Genomic DNA, 25,792 nt, shown 5'->3' with positions numbered 1-25,792 from the left:
ATTTAAAATGTACATAAAAAGAGGAAGAAGGCTTGTCGACTGGGTTTTACAATAGAAATGAAAAGATATGGTATGAGTGCCAAAGAGACAACTCTTCATTTAAATATAGTATCATTTAGTCTGAAAAGCATCAAACACTAAAGCTCTCAATTTTGTATTTCAATTACATCTTCACTCTAATATGCATGACGCATTTTTGTGAATTTTGCAATTTATAAATTAATTGATCTTTAACATGTAAAAGAGCATTTAAAGTAAACTCAATTTACCTTTCTATCTTAGTTTTGTGTGAAATCAATAGGCTAATTTACTTTGAATTACAAGGACGCTTGTTTGCTCATCTAGTATATCCATGGCTTATTCAGAACAACATGTAGTTGAAGAATAAAGTGAACATCAGTCTTATATACTTTGAAACGTCCTGAAAAATATATGACAAAAAGAGGATTCTTTACATCGTTTTACAGCTTTTTTATCATGTCTATTGCATACTTTTCATTTTTTCTGCAAATGAGTTTGCCATCTAAGAATGATTGGTCAACCAGAAGCAACAACATATTCTAAAATCACAAAACTGCTACACGTTACCACTATGTTTATATCATTTTTACAGTAGAGGAAAGTAGAAATGTATATTCAAAAACATAAGCCGTCTTTTTGTTGCGTATGAAAAACTTATATCACCCTTCGTGCTATATATATTTAAAGCCGATTTGACACGTTAATGGGACAGCTACCAATGAAACATATAAATGGTAATGATACTGTTAATATAAATAACAGAGCATGTTGGAAAGTTATGTAACAAACACAAAACTTGCATACACATCAGAGCTTGGACTCAGAAATATATATGAATACAGAAGAATAGAAAAGAAACTCGCGCTCGATTAAAAAATGTTAAAAAGGCGAAATAAAGTACAAGTTGGAAAACAATAAGCACCCACAAAAGTGATAGAAAACTATGATTAGAATTGACCAGATGCAAGGGAATTAGTAAATACCTGTTTTAGTTGAGATTTGAGTGAATTCAATAAGTCAATAAAAAGAAAGACATAAGGGGGTTTCAAGAAACTGCAAAATGTATATTTTTGATCGAATCATGAACGTCTGTATTCTTGCACAGTACTGAAATAGTAGTTGTGATTTGAATAATAAAAAATATGAACACACGTGCTAAGAAATATGTTTTTGTTAGTATATAGGTCTCGCGGTTGTTGTTTATAGATTTGTATTTCATGTGGAATGTTTGTATTTTATTAGTCTTCTGACAATGCTTGAGAAGATAACATATTATGAAATAACCTTAAATATCATTTGTGCAAATTCACATTTCATGTATGCATACTGCCAATCTATATTGAAAATATTACTTTACAATTTTGTAGTTTGACGATGTGTGTTTGATGGCAGCTCTTGCAATGCTTGAAAAGTCAGAGTTGGCAGACTCTGCTAGAGGAGACCCTCTGTTGGTTGTCCGTGCAATATCGAGTGTTGTAAGTCATTATTTTGATAATATCTCTAATACTAGTTCCAATATCTTTTATCTATGGTCGCCTCCATATTATATAGGGCGAAAACGCGAAATTGCGAAGTCGAAAACGCGAAAACGCGAAGTCGAGAACGCAAAAAGGCGAAATATTTTTTATTTCCAATTCGAAAAGGCGAAAATGCGAAAACATGAAAACGCAAAGTCGAAAATGCGAAAACACAAATTCAGAAACGCGAATGCGGAAAGATAAAATATTTTGTCTTTTTGCGTTATCGACTTCGCGTTTTCGCGTTCCGACTTCGCGTTTTCACGTTTTCGCCCTATAGTATATGAAGGGCGAAAACGCGAAATGGCCTTAACCGGCCACCATATTTATCCTAAGTTTAATTTCTAAGCCTTTTCAAAATCCGTTTATACAAATGTGTACAGTTGTTATTTTGAAGTTGGTATTTATCAAATTGGGGTTTAGCTTCACAAGGACGGCGGCATTGAAATTGAGTTCATTTTCTACCGGAGAAAACCAGTGTATTGAAATGTCAATTAGCAGTAAAATATGGCAATAAAACAATTAACCGTTATATATGAGAAAGTTAGCTACAAGTAGTATGTTGAGAAAACGAGACAGTGTAGCTACTAGTGTGGATTAATTGATGTATTGTTCATTTCCATATCTTTTACTGTATAGTAAAAGAAAGCAGATAGTTCCCAAAATATACAAAAAAACCTTTAAGGATCATTGAACCTTGTAAATAAACTCATCATAGATATCAGGATTAAAAAAGTTATTTACGCTAGACGCGCATTTCGTCTACAAAAGACTCATCAGTGACGCTCGAATTAAAAAAATGTTTAAAAGGTCAAATAAAGTACGAAGTTTAAGAGCATTGAGGACCCAAAATTCCTAAAAGTTTTGCCAAATACAGCTAAGGTAATTTATTTCTGAGGCAGAAAAGCCGTCGTATTTAAAAAATTCAAAGTTTTGTTAACAGTCAATTTATTATTATGTCCATACAATTGCTTGCAATCTGATTTCATCTAGTCAGACGAAAAGTTTTGGTTTTCCCAATTCGTTTGTGGTCTGCTTGCTATTGCAGTAATATTTCTTTTTCTTTTACCGTTATGTCTACCTGACTGATAGTATACTTGTAAACATTTAATGAAAGGTCTAAACCGATGATTATTGATAGAAATATTGAAAACGGAATTTTGAATGACACTTATAATGTACAAATCATGTTCAATCTTTAACCAAAACATAAGTGATTACGAGTTAATGATCTTTAGTTCAACTTTTTGAATAGCTTTTGATGACACCATTAGACTGTCTTTTCTCCATATTCGCTGCAATATATCCTGGGTTTGATTTTTTGTGCCATTTGGGTCAAAGGATTATTAAAATTTTAATCACAATCCATAATTTTTTCATATCTTCCTTCATACAACAATATTTGTCTTATTAGATGGCAGATAAATTGCTTGATGACATTTAATACTATTTACTAAAGTGTATTCTTAAGTGGTAATATCATTTTTTACAGTCGTTTAAACGATTTATAATTAACTAACCATCGTTTGACCTTTGGTGAAAATAACAGTCCAGCATGTAATACAAGCGGGTAATATTACATGTAGCATTTAACCGATTCAATTAAGTTCAAATATCACGTTTGCTTAATGATTTTGAAAGGTCAATAAAAGGTTGAAATATTTAAGCATGAATAAGATAATAACTTTGGAAATGGAAAGTCTCTGCCTAAATTAAAATCTTGCTTTTTAGCTTCATACCGGCGATACCAAAAGGAATAATATGTTTGCATTCCTTGCCATAATGCCTGATTCATTCAATTAGATATTTGGTACATACATGTAGTTTTATCACAAAAAGTTACATATCAAGTTTGATGATATTCACTGGTGGAAAGCGGCTGTTCGTAACTTCCATCACGTACGGCCCAATATGGCAGATGACCGTACAGGTATCACTGGTACAAATTTTAATAGTAATACAATAAGAAGCTGCAGATTTTTTTAGTTTCGATTTTGGAGGAAGTTGTGAACTGTAGAACATAAAAATGCGTAGAAATTTGAGTTTTCCAAATTTTCCTCTGTAATGCCTGAATCTTTTTATTATTAAACATATTTTATATACAATGTAGGTACTTCAGAAGATGTTACATATCAAGTACTAATTTCGTTTTGGTTGAGCAAAATGTGCGTTAGTGTTGGCACTCGACACAGAAAATGCTAAAAGACGTATTTGATTCCTTACAGTTGAGCTGGCAAACTTTTAAGCACCCACATCCACAAATAAATATTCTGAACGGATTTTACCTAACAATTTTAGTCGAATCACCATATAACATTTCAAATTCAACAGCACTAGATGGTCTATGATAAGGAAATTGAGAATTGAAATGGGGAATGTGTCAAATAGACAACAACCTGACCATAGAGCAGACAACAGCCGAAGACCACCAATGTGTCTTCAAAAACTCTTTTCCAATATGTATTGAAAACTCAACAGACCTCATTCTCAATTGAATGATTGTCTAACGTTCTTGTCAATTTATATGTTGTACTTTTTATTGTATATGTAAAAACCATCAGAATGTTTGTTGTATTTAGGGACTATATTTGTTTATTGAAATGATTGTTATGAACATATTACACTTAAAACCTTCATTTCATAAATCCTAAATATTTGATATTTGTGAAAAAGTGAGGTGCGTGGAAATTCGTTTTAAACAAACAAATGACAATTTTTCAATTGTATAATTCCTGCGGAAGTAATGAGAACTACAAATTCCACTAAAATTACTACATGTAAAATATCCCGTTTAATAACATTAAATTATTAAACCATTGTGAGTATCTCAGTACAAAAGTAGAAAATAGGAATTTCAGAACATACAAACTGGAAAAGGAGTAGAATTTATTTGTTTTTATATTTTTTTACTTTTGCCGTCATACTACAAAATGTTTTTTAGGATTTATATTTCAAAAGTCGAACATAGAGATACGATTGAGTGATAAACATCTGCGGCTCTTTTCACAAAAAATTTTACGACTAAAATTTATCGTAAGTTAAACTGAAACGTGTATGACTTACGAGTAATTTTACTCTTAGGATTTATTTTGATAAATACAGTTTTCGCAAGAGACACTACTAAATGAGAGGATAAGAAAATTTGTTGTATAAATAAAGTTAAGATTTCATCTAAAAAAAATGGTAATATGGGATACATGTACAGACACTTTTACCGTTTTGTTGAACAGCTCATGATAATATTAATCTGCAACGCCACATTGTTAAGCTTGTTGGATTAGAATTTGAATTTCCTGTAAACTGCCTTGTTAACTGCAATTGGGGTTTGAAGCAGGAACATTCATTAGGAAACGTAATCTTACTTTTAACAAATCAGTATAGTACTCCGTAAAAGTTGAAAAAGAACAATTAGGAAAAGCAGTCTTTTGAAATATATATTCATTTTTAATAAAAGTTTGATCCAACCTGAATTTGAGAGATAACATTTATCAATGCAATATCGGTTCTCTCCAGGCGGTTTTACTCCATCAATAAAAATTGTACTTTCTAGTGACCATACATATGTAAATATTTAATTATTTCCCTACTCACGGTGTTTATACCCATGTTAAATAAACTCATCACAGATACCAGGATTGAAACCTTACATTTACGCCAGACCCGCGCCTCGTCTACAAAAGACTCATCAGTGATTTGAATAAAAAAATGTCAAAAGGCCAAAGAAAGCACGAAGCCGAAAGGCAATGTGGACCACAAATTCCTAAAAAATTTGCCAAATACAGCTAAGGTAATCTATTCCCGAGGTAGAAAATCCGTAGTACCCATGCTAGTATCCATGCTAAGCTACAATTAAAGTACTCAGCTTTTGTATTTATAAGGAATATTGCGATTTTTTACTTGATCTTTAAAATATTAAACTACATAGATTATGCGATTTTAAGATCCTTTCTGTTTGACGATATTTTAAATTTTATTTTACCAACAAATATACTCAGCATGGACTTTTTCGTTATTGTTTTCTTGTCCTAGTCTATCAGGAACATGATAATGTGGATGTAATGTTTATTTTGTTTAACCTAGTAACATTCTGTATGTACAATTCATGAGCCGCTAATTCACCGGTTGTCGTTGGTCTATATGTCTTTACTTATTTTGATTTGTTCATCAATCAGACCGGTTATTCTAAACTGTATTACATTACGTCATGTTCGGGCATTTTATAACCTACTATATGCATTTGGTTTACTCTTTCTTTAAGACCGTATGGTAGCCTATATTTGCTTTAATAATCATATTTACCATAAACGCGGTTAGTAGATTACGCCATTTTCTGTTGAACCAGTGTTTACTTTGACCTACATTGCGTTGAATCACTTGTTATTATTAGTCTTATTATATTCAGAGTTAACTCAAGATGTGAGCATATTCTCAAAAAAATGTGAGGGATTAACCCTAGTAACATCAGTCATTGATTTTTTAAAAAAAATAGATCAATAACAATGAACATGATGGTGGAATATTAGTCGGTAACTATTCTGGTAAATACGACGACGGAGTAGCACCATATGCATGGAACGGAAGTTCAGCAATTTTGGAAGAATACTTAAAAAAACGAAAAGGAGTAAAATATGGCCAATGTTGGACATTTGCTGCTGTTGCCACTACAGGTTTGGATTTTTATTTTATTTGTGTTTTTTTGTTGTTGGTTAAAACAGGTTTCTTTACTATTAATAACTAATGTATGAGGAACGTATCTGATTGATTAATGATAAAATTGAGAATAGAAATGGGGAAGATGTCAGAGACAACAGCCCGACAAAAGGGCAGATAACAGCCGAAAGCCACTAATAGGTCTTCAACGAAGATAGAAAATCACGCACCCGATGGTGGTCCTCAGCTGGCCCCTTAATAAATTGTGTGCTAGTTCAGTAAAAAAAGACGTCACACTTAACTCCAAAACATAATAATGAACTAAAATAAAAAAAAATACCATACAAGTCTAATAAAGGCCAGAGGAACCTGACCTGGGACAGGTGCCAAACCGTGACGGGTTAAAGATTAATAGAGAATAATACCTTCTTATTTTTGTAGGTGAACAATCAGGTTCTTACTAGACTACAGATAGTCATCATAACATTCAAAGGCGATGATAGCAAATTTCACACGTTATCATCTTCAATATACGTCAATAGTAAAGAACGCAGTATTGCACAATTTATTAGCAAATGAAATTAGAAGAATTCTTGATTTCAGTGATAAATGCTAAACATCACCGAACGGTTTTGTTAAAATTATAACATTTTACTTTTTTCACTCTCGTTTATTTATAAAGATTTGTGTTAGCAGAAACATAAAAAAATGATTGAATTGAAAATGTTAAATTTTAACTTTCCTGAATATTTCAATAAATTTCATGATGCATGTTATTTAGATGAAATATATTAATGGATCGATTTCATGCATTGTGTATGTTGTAATACCATTCAAATGGTAAAATAAATTAAGATTTAGTTTACATTGTTTTATATTATTGCATTGAATGTACATGTTACTAAATTATATGAATTATTGCACTGGTATCAATTACATTACAAAAAATATCTAAATGGATAATGACTTAAAAATCATCGTTAGATACTTTCAATGACCAACAGCACAGCAACGCCTATGTTGATTTTGTGTTTAATCTTAATAGTTTGATAATAGAACTTGATTAATCTTTCATCAATTTGGTACATGTATCACATGTGCAACCAACTCCAATGAAATGAAATAGAGAATGGAAATTAGGAATGTATCAAAGAGATAACGAAACGACCAAAGAGTAAACAAAACAACAGCCGAAGGCCGCCAACCCAATTTACTGAAGACAAATGCAGAATGGAAGTTAAAACGATTTATTTGTGTGGTCAAAAATTAGCATTTTCTTGTCATATTAGATATTAGATAACAAATCGATGCGAATTTGTCATTATGAAAATCATACCTTAAGTGAGGAACCGACAGTCCTTCACCAGTACACTGAAAAATATCGTAAAGGGAACGAAAATACACAAAACCCAGTAGTTTGATCTATGCTGAATGTCTAGTGTGAGCTGTGGAAATGCTTGATTTTTTGACAAATTGATTTGTTCATATGTTAGCCACAAGAAAGGTTAAAGAAATGGTTTTTTTAAAGTCACCATAGCTTGTAAATGTGCAAAGTTTTTATGTTACATTTCAGCATTAAGAGCGCTTGGAATACCCACACGCTGTATCACAAATTTCATATCAGCGCATGACAGCGATTTCAGTACTCAAATAGACAATTTCTGGTCACCTGACAACAAACCAAGAAAACGTTTGAATGATACAATATGGTAAGTTATTGGCGGTTTTTTCGTTGTTTTCCTCTTATATTTGATGTGTTTCCCTCAGTTTCAGATTGGAACACTGACTTATTTCGCTTAATCGATTTATGACTTTTTAAGAGTGGTATACTAATGCTGCCTTTTTTATACTTTGTAAATCTGATAGGGACCACGGAAATAGCAACATGATATGAGGTAGCTGCACTTTATCACAAATGTGGTTAATCAAAATGAATGTCAAAAATCCAAATATAATTATATCATAAAATGATATTGTTTGTCAAAGCATTGCACTATAAATGTAAGGCATACTGCGTTCATACTTAAAGCGAATTAAAAGTCTCATTGACGTCTGGTATGATAAAATTCGTAATATGTGATTATTTGAAACAATACAATTTAATCGTGATTTAAGAGGTTTTGATTTCTTAATCATGCTGTTTCGAATGAATTAATTGTTTTAGGGTTATAGCGCTATTTGCATACGTATTTTTTATAAGCATTCTAACTGAAGAATCTGTCTGTTTTGTAGATCATGTAGAAACATATACATGCTCCAAATGACGTTTAATTGCATATAAATTTCATACCACTGTTTCAAATATTGCCGATTATTACAGTTGCATTAGAGCTGCATACATATTGCCGGAAAACATTGCGTAGAAATGGTATCATAAAACAACTTTTGGTATGCAATTAAGATGCGTTGCTTTTTGTGTTTTTGTATGTTATTGTTTGGTTAAGTTATTATTGAAAACATATGAAGATAGTTGTATAATTTCAAAATAAAAATGTTTTATGTTGGTTTTGTAATGCCTGCATTAGTAATAAGTGACCACTTTTATGTATTATTTTTGCATGTTTATTGCAATACTGTATTATTTCACTACCCCTTCATATGCTTATATAGAAAAATGGATGATAACTAAACGAAGACAAATTGAACATTTATTCAATTTCATGAATCATTAAGTGTGCGTAAAAAATAAAGCTTATAGTAGTATACTGATATTCAAAAGTTCGTTAATCCGTTTTTGATATACAAGCTAGATAAAACACAAATGAAATCTAATGACTTCAAATCCGAAACTTACTTAGTATCAAAATGTTATGAAAGAGAATAGGACACGTCTATAAATTAAATACAGATCAGACGACTGTTCTAGTATTTAAAACAAATTCACCACGAACAAAAATCTCTACGTGCCCCTGTTTCAGACGTTTTTTCCTATTGTGTCGGTTTGTTTTGATCGCGCATTGTTGTTGATGTGATGGCATTTGATGCAAATGTCACACGAGTGAGAGGTTTAACTAGTTATAAAACCATGTTCAATCCATCATTTTCTACATAATGAAATGCCAGTACCAAGTAAGGAATATGACAGTTGTTATTCATTCGTTTGATGAGTTTGAGCTTTTGAGTTTGCCATTTGATTATAGGGACTCTCCGTTTTGAATTTCACTCGGAGTTCAGTATTTTTGTGATTTTACTTTTTGATTTGAAACTCACAACGTCCTTTCGGTCTATCAATTTTTAAGGCTGCGATGATTTTGTAATCAGATCTTCAGATTTTTTTAAAAGAAACTTCATCTGATTCACAGCACTGGTTTAGTATGTGATATGACATTTATTTTCAAAGTTATCTTCTTCTACCGTGAATCAATGCCACTTAAAACTTTAAAACAAAATATTGTTGTACATTTGAATGATCAAGTATAAAACTTTCTATCTTTATTAAACGAAATTGCTTATTACTTAATATTATTTTTGTCAGGGATTTTCACGTCTGGAATGAATCTTGGTTCAAAAGACCAGACTTGCCTGATGGTTATGATGGATGGCAAGCATTTGATCCAACACCACAAGAATGCAATGAAGGTATGTCTTTTGTCTATGTAATTTCTACTTGTAAACTGGTTGGTATTTGTGCAATTGTAAAAATGAAGAGGTAACCTTTCAGTTAATATCAACTAATTAGAAAGAATAGAAGAGCTCAAATTGGAATCATAATTGATATAATATAGTAAAGATACTTGCGTTTGAAGTGCATTCTTTTTTTATCTGCATCAAAGTTACCATTTTGACCATACAGAGAAAATGACATGTGAACAAATGATTTTCAATCAAGCATGTACAAATAGATAAAGGTACTTGTAAGGTATAATCAAAACCATCATCATGCAGTACTTGTAAGGTATAATCAAAACCATCATAATGCAGCTTTACCACAACGAGTTTCAATCTTAGTTGGAACCAAAATCTATGGAACGTTTATGATTAAAATGCCGTGTATTTTATCTTTATAGGTGTGTTTACCTGTGGCCCAGCCTCAGTTAAAGCAATTAAACAAGGAAAGCTGTATCTTGGGTTTGATACAAGGTTTTTGTTCGCTGAGGTGAACGGAGACCGAATTCATTGGACCATCGACGCTGAGGGGAATATGGAAGCTATTGCAGAGGAAAAAACTATTGTAGGAAGGTTTCTTAGTACAAAAGCTGTAAATACAATTTCCAGAGAAGATGTGACAAATTCTTACAGATATGCAGAAGGTACTTCTATTACTGTACAGGATGACACTATTTATCTAATGTTTATAAAAGAATGAGGTCATGCATAATTAGTTTTTGTTACATTGAATGACAAGTGGCAGTTATAGGAGATTTTTTTTCTAAAAAGCCGTATTTTATATACAAAAACAATGTTTTAGATTTTGGTTGACGAATTAGTTTGATGTAACACAATCACTTCTTCGTAATTGGCATTAACTGATAATAAGAATTGACTTCGTAAGTTTGTGATGAGAAATTTCAAAACGTCATGAACATCAGTTAAAGAGGGGAGAAATAATAGTATTATTTAAATACACGATAGATTTTGTAAATGATAACATTAAAAATAAGTTTTCTTTAAAGAAATATAAGTTATCTGCAGTCATCAACATCAGAAAAATTTTGACCAATGTAGATTTGTTTGTTTCTTTCAGTATTCTGAACTGTTGAATCAATAATTGACAATCTTTTTGGTTTTGATTATATGAATATAAATCCATTGTCTGCAATCATTTAACGTCTATACTGTATTTACTCAGTTCTATTTGTTGTTTTCTTTGTCATTTTGATTATAACATTTGTCCTATATTCATCATACAGACAGATAAATCTTATAGAAATATTCAAAGAATGAATGTTCATGAATCTTTTCAAGAGATCAACTGATAATAGCGGAGATCAAAATATAAGGTCAATATTGGCGCTTTGAAATTATTTGGACATTGCTTTAATTTTGCTATATCTGAAAAAAAAAATTCCTTAAATGTAAAGGTTTAACTAATGACAATATTAAAGATAACGAGGGATTATTTTGATATAGAGTGGTTTAAATACATGTACCATACTCCCACTTTAATATAATATAACCAATCACACATTACTGTAGTATGTTTAATATGTAATATAACGACTATTTAATGAAATGATAATTAGGGTAATTTGAAATTAAGTATGGTTTAAAACACTATGTATCGGAGTATTAAAGAGAAGTCGATTCACTTGAGAATCTGTAAGTTATTTAATCTATGATGATTTGCAGGAACGTCCGAACTTGAAGAAGCCATTAAACTAGCAAAGAAATTGTGTGCAAGGAAAGATATACAAATTGATTCTCCATCGGCTGACGATATAGAATTCAACTATAATGGCAGCGTACAAAAGAATGGTGACATCGATGTAGAAGTTAAGATGAAGAATATCGGCAAGGAGTCGAGAGTTGTCGACATTTATATTACCGCAATAGCAACTAAGTATACTGCAGTTCCGTCCAATGATCTCAAAGATAGTCTAGCTGCAAGTGTCCTTGAACCCGGTGCAGGTAACGTACTCTTATAAAACGGAGTCACTATAAAACTGTACCACTGGTTATAACTGTGTTTATATATCTAGTTGTATATTAACAAAAACTATTCGATTCAGCAATAATATTATCTGTAGGAGTTTTGGTGTTACATTAACTTGTAAGCACATATAGATGAAAACAATATATCAGGTTAAAAAAGGTCATCCTATTACCCAAATTCAGATATTAAGATACGACGATCAAGTTACCTGAATCCAGAATAATATCTTTATCTAATACGGTAGTAACATAAAACGTGCTCACCGAGAAAAAAACTTTCTTCTTTTCATTTCGTTTCACAAAAGTAACTGCTTTATGGTTGGACGGTATTTAGCTAATCAAATGAAAAAAGTTCCCCAACAGATCAATGGATTAGCGTTAATGATCCATTAAATATATTAAAGTGGGAAACATATGTTATGGTCTTAACATATCTTAATGAAGATAATTGATAGTAGTGTAATTTTTAAAATTATGTGATTTTTTTCTTCTTCAGAAAATGAAACAAAGCTGAGTTTGAAAGCATCAGACTATATCAGTTCAATTGATACTGACAGTCATGTGAACATTTACATCATAGCAAATGTAAAAGAGACAAATCAGAAATATATTTGCAGAGAAATAATTAGATGTGAGAGACCCAATTTGGAACTTAAAGTATGTACTGTTCTGATAAGCTCAATAAAGCTACTTATAACAAACAAAAACAACATGAAACATTCACTCACAGAAGAATTGAAAAGAAAAATTACTTGAACAATTGTCAGCATATCAAGGGATATAATATAAAATAATATATGTACAAGTTTCAGTGAATGAACACTTATATGGAATTCATACTAGACACATGACATGGACAGTAGTCACGTCGATTAAATAAAATTCTATGGGGACCTCTAATTATAAGTTCGTTTTGTTGGTTCGATGTGGTTTTGTTTTGCTATATAAGTGACGTATACATCTTTTTAATTCCTGAGGGAATCCACATTGAGTAATAACCTAATATGATTCTGGAACATAAATTAGGTACAAATGAGACAACCTTAATCACAAGGATTAGTTTAGATCATAGAAGAATGAATAAGAAAAAAAGGAATACAGTTTCTTTTAGAACAGACAAAGTAATTTATCTGCAGATTGGTAATTTCTGAATTCCAATTTGATTTCTTAGTTATTTTAAATAGATACTACATATGGTTAGTTCTTGGCTTTCAACGGTTTAGTTTGAGTTTTAGTTTCTATCCCGGTTAACTTAGAAAAGTGCTTCGAATGCATGCACATAACAAGTAAAATCACAAAAATACTGAACTCCGAGGAAAATTTAAAACGGAAGTCCCTAATCAAATGCAAAATCAAATGATAAAACACATTAAACGAATTGACAACAACTGTCATATCCCTGATTTGGTACAGGCATTTTCAAATTTAGAAAATGGTGAATTGAACTGGTTTTATAGCGCTAAACCTCTCACTTGTATGACAGTCGCATCACATTTTTACAACGATGCGTGAACAAAACAGACATAATCGGTAAAATAGTCAAAATATGGGTACAACAGTCATCGCTGTGTTACAATCTCAAAACAAACAAACATTTACAAAAAAACACAAAGAGCATATATCAATTAAAAAGCACAAAATAAAGTGTAATTTTATTTGATAATTTCAGACTGAAGGTAATGCAACAGTCGGAAAACCTTTTGATGTTATAGTGAAGCTTGTAAATACTTTGTCAATCCCTCTAACTGGGGGTTATATAAATCTTGAGGGACCAGGTATGCAGAAAGTCAGTGCTGTTAAGATAAAGTAAGTACACAACTCATTTTATTTTTCGTTTTTGCTATGACATTGTCGAAATATTTTATTAATTTTGGAATTCCGATTGTTGAGCGTTCCTGATGAAAGTAAATCCAGAAAAGCGCTCGGACGCATGCAATTAATAAACGTGTTGTTTTCAATTTTTTATCTTTGACCTTTTTTGTTAGAATTACATTTCGTTTTATTTATCATCCAAAGATAATGATTTTCAACTTTTAGATATAGTTTTTTTGTATTTTTCTAAAACAAAATTCAAAATTTTACCAAAAATATATTATTTGACGTAGTCATTGTTTGTGTACAGTGCTAACATATCAAAGGACAATACCAATTATGCCAATAGTAGACATGGAAATGATTAAAGGGAAACTTTTATTGACTTTTTATCAAATTTGGACAATACATTTGTCAACATAAGTTTATATGGCGTTTTGGAGTACACAATGCCAAGAAAGCCTTTGAAGAGAACTTGACATTTATTTATTTGTTTTGCGGAAGCGAACATTTGCTAGTTTTTCGTTCATCTGTCAATTTGTTTGTTGAGATTTTGGTAAGACTATTGATTATTAAAAATCATGAAAGTAAAATAAAAACAAAAATGATTCATACTTATTGTTATATTTTTTCTACGAATTGACCCAGAATTAAGCCACCAAAAACAGGCCTAATAGAAAAACAAAGGACATGAGATATCCACCCATGACACAAAATCATTGTATACTCAGCAAATAAAAACAGCACTTTTATTGCTGTTCTTTATCTCAAAGTCAGTGCAAGATGAAGCTTATTTTACACTACAAACGATTAGAAAACTATAAGCTTGGATTTTTCTGTTCTTGATGGATGGGTTTTGATAATTTATAAATGTACTCTCTTTTAGTTTTTGTTGGTGTTACCCCAATCGCTTCTGGTTATTGCTATTGCTTACAGTAAACACGTGCTTCCTTCAAGAGATGCTATGCATTTTCAAAGTCTAGTTTTAAACGTTATTAGAAGAAATGTTTTTGATAGAAAAAAATAAACGTTTTTGAAAAAGATACTTCGTTTTAGAGGAGTTCATTACATCAATAAATATTAAATAAAAACAATTTCATGGATGAAACACTTTCATTTAACTAAAAGTTTAACATGGCCAATAACCGCTTTGAGTGGAATTCCTTGCTAGACACCATTCAGACTACACATGTTCAGCAAAACAATAGGTGTGGAGTTATACACGGTCTTGTTAGTCCGTCAATCTCATTGTAAAATTTCAAAATAATACAAGCATTCAGACGATCACATACAGAGGTTTATTACAGTAACGTGTGACGCGAGCACTGGAATTGTTTAACCGTTTAAATCATATTCACACAAAAAAGATGCAAAAAATAACAAATTATGTAAATAATAGAAATCTGAAATCAAAAACGTTTGAACGAAAGACGAAACACGCATGTCAGGTATATTAATGCAGTAGATGGAATCACATGGACCCTTGAATAACTAAAATGATTTTAAGCGCCACAGTAATATATCGATGTTCTGAAATACGGTTTAAATAGATACAAATCTAGATTATAAAAAAAATGAAGGGTTATTATGAAATCACAAAGAAGCAGGAATAATGTGTCAAAAGGATATGGATACACATTTTTCTTTTAACTTAAATGAAAGTATAAAGTATTTAGATATACAGTTATATATCTGAATGATAATCAAGTTTCAAAGAAAACTGATATGACATAATGTAATGCCTAACTTTAAGCATATGAAATAATATGTTGTTAAAAATTTATTCATATTGCAGAATTACTAAACCTTTGATTTATTGCAGAAAACCGATAAATCCCAACGAAGAAATTCGAGAAACGATCCAAATCAAGCCTAGAAGGGCTGGGAGGAGAGAAATTATTGCGAATTTTCATTGTAAACAATTGTGTGACGTTACTGGTGTAACAGAGGTAGAAATATCAGGAGAACCTAATAAATCTTAATTTTTGTGATAAAACTCTGAACAGGTTTTTCGGTTGTGATCTAATTTCGCAGCTGCAGTGTTTCTTGCAAATATAACATGCTAAGTGTACCTTTAACTATATTTCATTTTATTTCTTTATGATTTGTACAAAAATTACTTATTAAAATTATTTATGCAATAATTTTAGAATATTTGAATGATATATATTTTCAATGAAACTTTACACGAGAAATGTATTCGTCTGGTATTGCCAGTGTGTATAACAGCTACAATAAATAGCATCGATATGTAATTCGAGGCAAATTATTTCGGTGAATACAGTAAATACTTTCAGTTTATTTCGACACCATTTAAATGAAAATACTACTGACCATGCATTTTGTAGCTCACCCTCACCTGGCATTAACTTTTGAATGGGACAATGATAACCTATCTTAGAGACATCATCGATGATATCAGCTGCCAAATTGACATATTAATGTTATAGCCTCTTCGAAATTGAACTTAAAGCCGTCACGAGACAGTTGACTGTTATAGAAAATCTGTTTAACAGATATCAACCAATATGTTTCAAACACAGCCAGTCCTAATTTCCTAGAATGAAACTTGTAGACGAAACGCGCGTATGGCGTACACAATTATCAGCCTGTTATTTTTTATGATTTTCTTATTATAACGGATTTCGTATTTACATAAACAACACAAGTCCACACGTGGAGCAAAATCTACTTACTCTTCCGGAGCACCTCCGATTATCCCAGGTTTTTGATTGGGGTCGTGTTGGTCAGTCTCGAACTTTCTGTATTGCATTTTATGCCTTTTGTCTGTTATTTCATCATTTTCATTTTTGGCATGACGTTGACATTATGTCTTCGAGTTTGAATACAAGAATCACTTTGGAATCACAAATCAAAAATAGAACAAAAGTTCAAATGTATTATAAATATGCTTACACCCTGAAAGATAGAGAATTTCTAAAGCAGAAAAAAATGGCCGGAAAGTTGTATAGTTAAAAGAACTGTACATTTGAGAATAACTGTCAGAAGGAAAACTGGAATAGTTCGAAAGAATTTTAACAGTAAAATTGGGGTAAAAACTCTTATTTGGCATTACAATAGAAAGACCATATCATAGGAAACATGTGTATATAGTTTTTCATGTTGATTGAGCTTTAACTTCGTCAAAAATTACCTTGACCAAAAAATTTGACATTAAGCGGGACAGGTGGATGGAAGAACGGACGAACATACTTAAGAACGCACAGACCAAAAACAAAATGCCCCTAAGTTGGGCATAAAAAAACAGTATAGCGATTTTTTTTTAAATTTCACTATTCATGAATCGAGGAAAACAGATATTGCAGTGCAGGAAAGGTTTTGCGGGATTTATTTACCCTAAACGTGAGATAGGTCTTAAAAGGTTCTGAACTTCTGAAACAATATTATGAAAAAGATCATAATAGGATGATTGCAGTTGATGCAAAGCAGATTGCACAATTTGAAGTGTCCATAAGATTGCTTTTGAACTCAAACTGAAGAGTTAAATTTTGTATTTGGATATTTTTAAATAGATTAGATTGACACAAGTCCTATCCGCAATGAATGATCTTTAGAAATACTGTCTAATCGCGAAGTGGTATTAACCGCCTGTAGATTTTAAAGAACTTTAAATAAAAAAAAAAACCATCTGGATAATTTTAAAGCTCGACCTTTTTTCTGAATTTCATTCTATCAAAACTTTTGATTTTGCAAACCTTTATACAACAATGTTAATCGTCTGAAAGAAATAACCTACAACGCTTTTCAATATAAAAATGGTGGCATATACTATATATTTATTACTTTGGATACCATATGGCATATTTTGAATTTAAAGAAATAAATGTCGGCATTTTTATGGGAATAAACTTTGCGCCTCTCCTTTTCGATATCTTCTTATTTTCCTACGAGTCAGTTTCTTCAGACACTTGTAAAAATAACAAGATCAAATAATTTAACATTCAGATAAACAACGTTCTGATGATGTTCTCTCCATTAATAATCTAAACTTTTCTGATTGGGTTCCATTATTATCTTCTTTAGAATTAGAAATTAAAGAGACAACAGACAAAGCATCTTCGGCCTCATTTTAGACTTATATCTATAATTTGTCATTTTCGGTCATCTCATTTTCAAAATATATGACAACCAGACTATTTTAATACTGGAATCATAAATGCCCCCCCCCCCCCGCCCCCTTACTTAGCACTAATTTCCCAAACTACCTGTATATGGGATATACATTTCCAAACTCGTTCAAAATTCAAGAGGTAGCAGATGCTAGTCAGACGTTGTGAAACGTCCGAGCAGAAAGTTATTTTTCATCAAAACGTACATCGGAGGATACCAAGACCATGTTAAATTCCATATCAACATCACAAATATTAACTGATAGTCTTGTCATATAGATTCTAGGTACTGATGTTGTTTCTTATCTTAATAATATATTAACGTGTTTTTTGTCTTCGTTACTTTTCTGTTTTGTCCATTCCTTGTAATATCCGTTTGACATTGCACTTTATTTATGCTTCCCGCCATGGTGTTGTTGTACAATGGTAATTGTTTGCATTGTTATCTTTCATTTTTGCTCACAGTCTATAGAGTGTATATAACTCATTTTTGTTCTTCATTGACATAGCTGATTGTTTTGAAAATGATGAAGATTGACTTGATGTACTCCAATTTATTTTACATTTTATTTTTTTATGTCTGTTTGTTATGCTGACGCGTTATGTAAATATAATGGAATTCTATGCGACTCTCATACAAGTGAGAGGTTTTGCTAATTATAAAACCAGATCTAATCTAACATTTTTTACAAAAGGAAATGCTTGTGTATAGTCAGAAATATGACAGGTATCATTGGTTCATTTGATATGTTTGAGCTTTCGATTTTGTCATTTAATAAGGATCTTTCCATTTTGAATTGCATGGAGTTTGGTATTTTTGTTACTCTACTTTTCATCATAATATGGTTATAACAAAACCAATTGGAAATAATGTTACTGGCAGTATATTCGTGTTTGGACAAAATTGTTTTGATGTCAAATAATTTTATGTTATCCATTAATAACTATAAAAACCAAAAAACACCAAATGTTTCCATGTCATGGCATTTGTTTTTATAGTATTCCAATAGAATATTTTATTTAAATAAATTAACAATGTACGTGTGTTTTGAGTAAATTTGAAAGTCTTTCAATGCTGCTTGCAAAAACTAGCATGTATCGAGTTCTTGCAGTCTTTTAAGTTTTGGAAAGATATAATTTGATCAGGTTTGGGTGATGAACATAAAAAAATAAAAAAATGCGATTGTACTTTTTTGTCAGCTTTAATTTTCTAATGTGATTATTGTCGGAAAAAGCGACATAACTCTATTTTGGTTAGCCATATATGTTATTTGCTATTACGATTGCGGCATCGTGTTCATTTACCAAATATAAAAGTAAAAGATATGAGATGCTTTTATGATATTCAAAACCTGTGCAAAAAAAAAACAGAATGATAAAGTTTGAACAGCCATATTGTATTTTGGATGCAGAATGCAATTACCATTTTGCTATTCCTTTTTGAACAAAAACAACTTGTTATAGTTTTCGGAGTATGCAGAAAAATTTCCACCAAGTGACGATTATAATGCACTTTAGTCTTTATATATTAACTACCATCTGCTTAAAAAATAAGGTTTCTGAGAAATAATAAAATGCAAAGTATATAAATATGCAATTCTATATCATCACAAATAAGTTTATTGTAAAGTCAGAAATGATTGTTGTGTTTGACTTTCTTATCCTTCTTCAAACATTCTATTTATTTCTAATTAATTTGTAATAAATGGGCGAACTTTATTCATAAGTTTTACTTCTTTTATTTTGTAAGCGAAAATCCTTTATCTGTTTTAAATCTTTTGAAATGTATTGATTTGATTTATGTCTTCCCGTACTTTAATTCGTCTATAAGATTCCCTTTACAGGGACATTAACTACCATCCAGTTCAAACGCCAGTAAAACCCCGTGATTACAGAATGTAAAGTAAAATGCACTGGAAGGTTAATAGAAAAAAACTTATTCTTAAAGAAAAAATTAAATACCCCAGATCATTTGATAACAGGTATAGAACAGTTTACTTGACAAATAGGAATTTATCAAATTATATATATCAAAAATTAACATCACCCTATCAATTCAAATATTTTCCAGGTGTTCCGTCATTTTTTGAGGATAATTTATCAATGGCAGGACCCAGTAATCTGTGGTTACAAATCACTGAAGTAAATATGTTTTGACGATAATACGTTATAAAATCGTATTACAGGTTAAAAATGAGGGCTCGTAAATACGCATGCATTGCTTCGAAAATGTCATAAACATTAAAAAGAAAATCGTTTCATATGGCTTTATCTATCAGCAATCAAATCTATGGAATAAGCTGACAAACATTATTGTTCACATGTATGACTCTTCAAGTTAATGGTAATTTGTCAGAAAGCATGTAAAGAAGATAAAACACTTTATGTTCTTATTCACTTGTTCAAACGAACATAAAGTAGTTATACTGAAATGCAGTCGACTTTAGCGTTTGATAGTGCATTGATAACATTCTGGCGTATCACAAACAAACAACTTGTTACGTCTCATTTCATTTTAAAGATTTTAATAAGTGTGCACGTGAATTGACACAGGTGACCGACAATGGAATTTACTATGTTACTATACGAACGTAAAAACAATGATTTGTATAGTTTACAAACCTTTGGTCAAAAGAAATAAATAAATGTTTTATTAACTTCAAAAAGTGGGGTCGAAATATTATACTGATAGTTATTAACTTCAAATAGTGGGGTCGAAATATTATACTGATAGTTTGTTTTAAGTAATATTCTAAGTTCTTTGCATGCAGCAACTCAATTATCTTGTACCCGGCATGATGAGAAATATAAGGATAAAATAAAATACATGTGCCGCTTTTATACGGATGAATATATGAACCACTTTTAATTTCTTTCATACTGACGATAGGTTATAATCCTAACAATGTCGTAGTCACTTATAATAAGTATCTCATAATACTGATCAATTACAATCATTAATCAGTGGTTGCACTGACATTCCTCTTTTATTATTTGCATGCTATAAAACATACACACAGTACAAAAATGTAGCTATAACTTATTATTAAGCGTACCATAAACGGAGGAAATTGTCCCCCAAAGATAGAAACAAAATAACTTTAATCGTATCATTGGTGCACCTGAATGAATTCAGTGAAGGCATGTTGTTATAATAAATTGAAATGTTACATCGGCGAAGATTATTTCTTATGCATGTGTGGAACTAAATAATAAATTAATACTTGTGAGAAATCGTAGTTTATAAGGAACAATTCTCTTGTTTGAATTCGGGGCCTTTTATAGCTGACTATGCGGTATGGGCTTTGCTCATTATTGAAAGCCGTAAGGTGACCTATAGTTGTTAATTTCTGTGTCATTTTGGTCTCTTGTGGATAGTTTTCTCATTGGCAATCATACCACATCTTCTTTTTTTAAATATAAATGTACTGTTTTCGATTTTAAATGGATGAACATTTATCTTTCAATTTTATACTGATAGAATAGAGCTGCATAACATTGTTGAACTTTCCGCTAAAGTATATGTAGTATGTATTCGTATTTAAAATGAAATACAAAACGAAACGTGTATGATAAACTGATAAACAAAATATCAAGAAATTAAGGATGACTAAATGCATGCACAAGAAGAAACTCACCTTTCTATCGATACATTTGAATGATTTAATGAATAAACACTTTTTTAAAAACTGTTTGTGTCTATTTACATAGATATAGGAGGATGTGGTGTGAATGCCAATGAGACAACTCCCTATCCAAATAACAATTTATAAAAGTAAACCATGATAGGTCAAGGTACGGCCTTCAACACGGAGCCACTGAACAACACGCTATAAAGGTCCCCAAAATTACTAGTGTAAAACCATCTAAACGGGAAAACCAACGGTCTATAAATATTTACAATATATAATTTACGTTCGTTTTTCAACCGAGAATAGCAAAACCTAATGAAGTATATCGTTGGAGTTTATAAACGACATTTAATCACCCCTGTGCCATGATTGGCCATTTCCGTTTTTTCTTAACAAAGCATGGTTGGTTACATGTTATGAATTTACTTACAATTTCGGGATTTTTTTTTCTTCAAGTAAACGGAATCAAGAAAAAATCGCTATCCTATGTCGAATACATAAAACTTGGAAAAGAATATGAAGTGTTTGTAGAAAAGTACGGTTTCATTTTTCAAGTACAACGTTAATTCATCGAGTACATTGAGTAAAAGAAAATGCAGGATAAGCATGGGGGGGGGGGGGGGGGGGTGATGAAAAAATATGTGAATTGATTTTTTTTTTATCCTACATTGAACTTTTGATGTCGTCCCTTGATCTAGAGGAGACATTTAAATTGAATATTTAGATGTGAAAACTGTTAAGATTTTAACTTTAAACTTTACTACCAATTGCAGAAAACTATAAAACCAATGAATTTCACATGCACATTTATAAAAGCTAGAATTGTGATTGGAATCATGTATGAGAATATGTCGATGGAAGCTTTAAACGACCTTGACCAGATACGTGAATATTAATCAGTCCATTCAACGTTATAGTATGTGTGTTCTATTTTCGAAGGTGTGAGGTCGAAAGTTTGAATTGACCAATGGAAACGATCGTTCCTTAGAGAGTTAATCTAATAAAGTTTGTTTGACTGATTACGTCGCACTACCCTTCGCTAAGCTAAGCCGCATATGTGTATATGTGCACATCGCTACTTAATTTCTGAAACCTTCTTCAAACCCAAACTGTATACTATATCATTCGTGGTATAAAATTAGATTTTCTGATTTTGTCCAGCACGGTGACCATGTCATTTTATCAAACATAATATAAATTAATCGTCATTTCACTGTCCACAAAAAACATTGGATTCTCTGAATGCAAATACGTAACGTCCGATAAATAAAAAACATTTCATGGTACACTGGCCTTTAATACAGAATATCTAAAAATAAACAAATCTCATAATCAGTACACATCCAATTGATCTATGAACTACATAACAATTCTACACTACTGTAAATATGTCTACCTGTAGTAGTAATCAACGTGGTCACCGCCTAACCTCGATAACTGAAAAAAAAACGTGATCCTTTTCTTATATACTAACCGAGAAATCTAAACCGGTTCTTACAACAGGTACTTAAAGTTACATAAGCCGAACTCTTTTTCGGAACATCCGATACTATGAAGAGCCTCTTTTATCACTTTTCTTGTTCGTGTATATGATAATTTCGCATTCTTAGAATGTAACCTAAATATATTGGATTTTCAAAAAATGTAAATGACCTAAAAATGTTCATATCAGAATTCAGCTCTATTTTAGCTTCCGCCAAATAGGACTTTATAAAAATTTTACAGGACCCAGGGGTCTATCTAATTTAGCAATATAAACATTCTTTCCTTTTTTATAACAATCAGTTTTACTCTTTTCTATAAAAATGTCTGCATGTTCGACAGTAAAAGAATTATGTTTGGCCTCAATATTACATACTTCATTATATCTGAAAAACCCAGTGTAAGCTATATCACCCTTGCAATGTAAATGCAAATCTTTAAGTAATCTCGACTTGTTGTTATAATAATTAAAAAGTTTTTTCATAATATCTGCATCTACTAGTGTCTTATCTGAATCGGTCTAAATAATATACGTTTAGATGCGCCCACTTAATACCGTAAAATGCGGCCTCAACGACACTGTAATGACTACTGGTATCTATTAGATGTTGCAAATATAAAATGACATGTAATTCATTACACGGAAGTATCGAAGTTATCTCTGAATATTTTCGTGTCCATAGTACAAATCTTTTGAAATATCAAATGTACTTTGATACTGTAGTTTTAGCCCTTGAATCTAGTACTGTTGATGAAAGTTTTTGAAAAAGTAGTTTCAACTGTGGGTGAGAAATAATGTGACTCTGTTTCCAAAAACCAGTTGTAAATATTTTCTGTAATAAAAGAAAATTACGGAAATAGTATTAAACAGTAATAATACAATAAATCTATATTTACCTTGTACATTCCTGATCCATTTAAGCAGTCCAGTGACCTTAACTGCGTGGTCCAGTGACATAAAAACTCTTGGTCCAGCGACCATAACAAATGACATGTCAAGTGACAAACATATGCCAACTCATTAACAGTCCAGTTAATATCATTACCAAGTAAAAAAACGTTTGTCCAGCGACCAACATGAATAATCTGTAATATATATATAATATGACATATCTGAAGCATTTAATCTCACTGCTAAAACAGTTCCTTTAACATCACCTTGATCAAAAATAGAATTTACAGTATGTCCGGCAACAAATATTCTATTTGCCTAAAAGAACTCAATAACATCTTCAACATATGGTTTATAATGTAAACCTTCCTCAAACAGTAACGGCCAAAACGGCGATGAGGACCACTTTGGAATTATCAGAGTTCCAGCAGCTCTACATTTGACTAAATGATTAATGACTTTAGCTGCCAGTGTTACTAGTGGTACTAACCAGTTATTTCCTTCATGCCAGTTACATGTAAATGAATCTTTATTCTGAACCCGGATTCCAATATAAAGAATTAAATCTAGGCAGTTTTCTTTTTCCATATTGGCAAACCTGTCAATGGAGTGAGGACACCATAAATTATCTACAAACTCAAAAAAAAAGTCATCTAAAGTCCTCCAATCTTCGATATCAACGATTCGACTTTTCTGCTTGCTCTTTTTCTTCTCGTGGAATCCATTTTACATATATAGAAATACAATTCACAATACAAGTATTAAAAATTGAAACTGTTGCATACTAAATGTGCAAATGATACTAAGCACAGCTCGATTGCTTTTACCTCTCTCCATGTGGAGCTTTTGATTTTTTCTGAATCCGTCCAGGATTTATACATTACATGGGTTGAATTTTGTATAAAACCTCCTGCATCTATATAGATATCATCGCTATAAATATTAAACTCATTTGTCTTTGATAATAAAGAGACAGGCATTAGCAATTGCACGTTTTTTTCTTCCAAAACATGAATTCAAAAATTAAATCACTATTGAAATTAATGTCCATGCATTGATCCCAATCATCTCGTTCGTTAATCACTGCAAATGCAGCTCTTTTCATTATCTGAGTAACATTGCCGATTGCTAGAGTAAGAGATATAAACTTGCCACAAATGTTTGCAAGCGTTCTAATTTTAACTTAACAAGGATTACTTACAGCAATGCCTATGCATTCCTGCAATTCCAATATTTTGGACTCGGGAATTTGCAAAACACAACGATTTACAACGTGCGGTCTGTTCGATACCTCTTTAACTAAACCGCCTTTTAGCAAATCTAAAATAGCTTCAAATACAAAAAAAAATATTTTTTAAATCAGACATATTATTTTTTTAAAATACATAAGTAGGTTCTTGTAAAAAAGGAATTTTATAACCTTCTTTGATTATATTATAAGCAAAATCTGTTGTACAAATCTTGACCTAAAAATTTAAAGAAGCACTTAATCTGCCCTTTACAATTATATCAGAAACATCTTTTTCATTTTCAAAGTAAGTGTCAATATTAAATTGTTCATGTACTTACAAATTCTCGATTGTTTTCTTTAAGAAGGAGGTGCCCTGGGTACTCTTTTCTTGCTTTGTCTGCGACATTCTCTCGCCCAATTCCCATAGAATCCACACTTATAACAGAAGTCGGAAGGTTTTGCTGGGCTCTGCTGGCCTTGAGCTCCACCGGCAGATTCCCCTGAACGAAAGGACTGAAGTTGCAAACCATTACCGCCATAAATTCCACCACTGTGCGCCTGTTGATACGACGAACCAGCCGCTTCTGATGGTCTTTTTCTACCATGCTGTTGTTTATCCGTCTAAGCTGCCTTGATTTTCTTTACTGCCCTGCTATCCGCGGCCCTAATACGTTTCTCATCTTCCGAATCACTCGCTAGCTCATCAGATTAGTATTCACTGACCGTCTGCAAACCACCGCGATCCTTATATGCTTATTCCGTTTGTTCAGTAGCTCTTAGGAATCTTTTAAGTACGAAATGGCTTTATTCGGACGTTTCTTCTCAATACAAGA

The 25,792-nt window shown here is 31.6% G+C and overlaps 1 protein-coding gene across 4 annotated transcripts in view; it reads left to right on the top strand.

The window, feature by feature from the left end:
- The window catches only part of LOC139523845 (protein-glutamine gamma-glutamyltransferase K-like), an 89,864-nt gene extending 74,128 nt beyond the window's left edge, over positions 1–15,736 (top strand). For all 4 annotated transcript variants that reach the window (XM_071318183.1, XM_071318182.1, XM_071318185.1 and 1 more), the window contains 9 exons: positions 1,389–1,496; positions 6,028–6,205; positions 7,762–7,897; positions 9,664–9,767; positions 10,196–10,438; positions 11,478–11,756; positions 12,277–12,437; positions 13,450–13,586; positions 15,415–15,736. In XM_071318183.1, the coding sequence (XP_071174284.1) occupies positions 1,389–1,496; positions 6,028–6,205; positions 7,762–7,897; positions 9,664–9,767; positions 10,196–10,438; positions 11,478–11,756; positions 12,277–12,437; positions 13,450–13,586; positions 15,415–15,574 (1,506 nt within the window). In that variant the 3' untranslated portion in view covers positions 15,575–15,736. The remainder of the gene's footprint in view (positions 1–1,388; positions 1,497–6,027; positions 6,206–7,761; positions 7,898–9,663; positions 9,768–10,195; positions 10,439–11,477; positions 11,757–12,276; positions 12,438–13,449; positions 13,587–15,414) is intronic.
- Positions 15,737–25,792: the final 10,056 nt, after the last annotated feature.

Source organism: Mytilus edulis, chromosome 5 (assembly GCF_963676685.1).
Source record: "Mytilus edulis chromosome 5, xbMytEdul2.2, whole genome shotgun sequence".
Taxonomy (NCBI): domain Eukaryota; kingdom Metazoa; phylum Mollusca; class Bivalvia; order Mytilida; family Mytilidae; genus Mytilus; species Mytilus edulis.
This window is presented reverse-complemented; position numbering and strand designations above follow the sequence as displayed.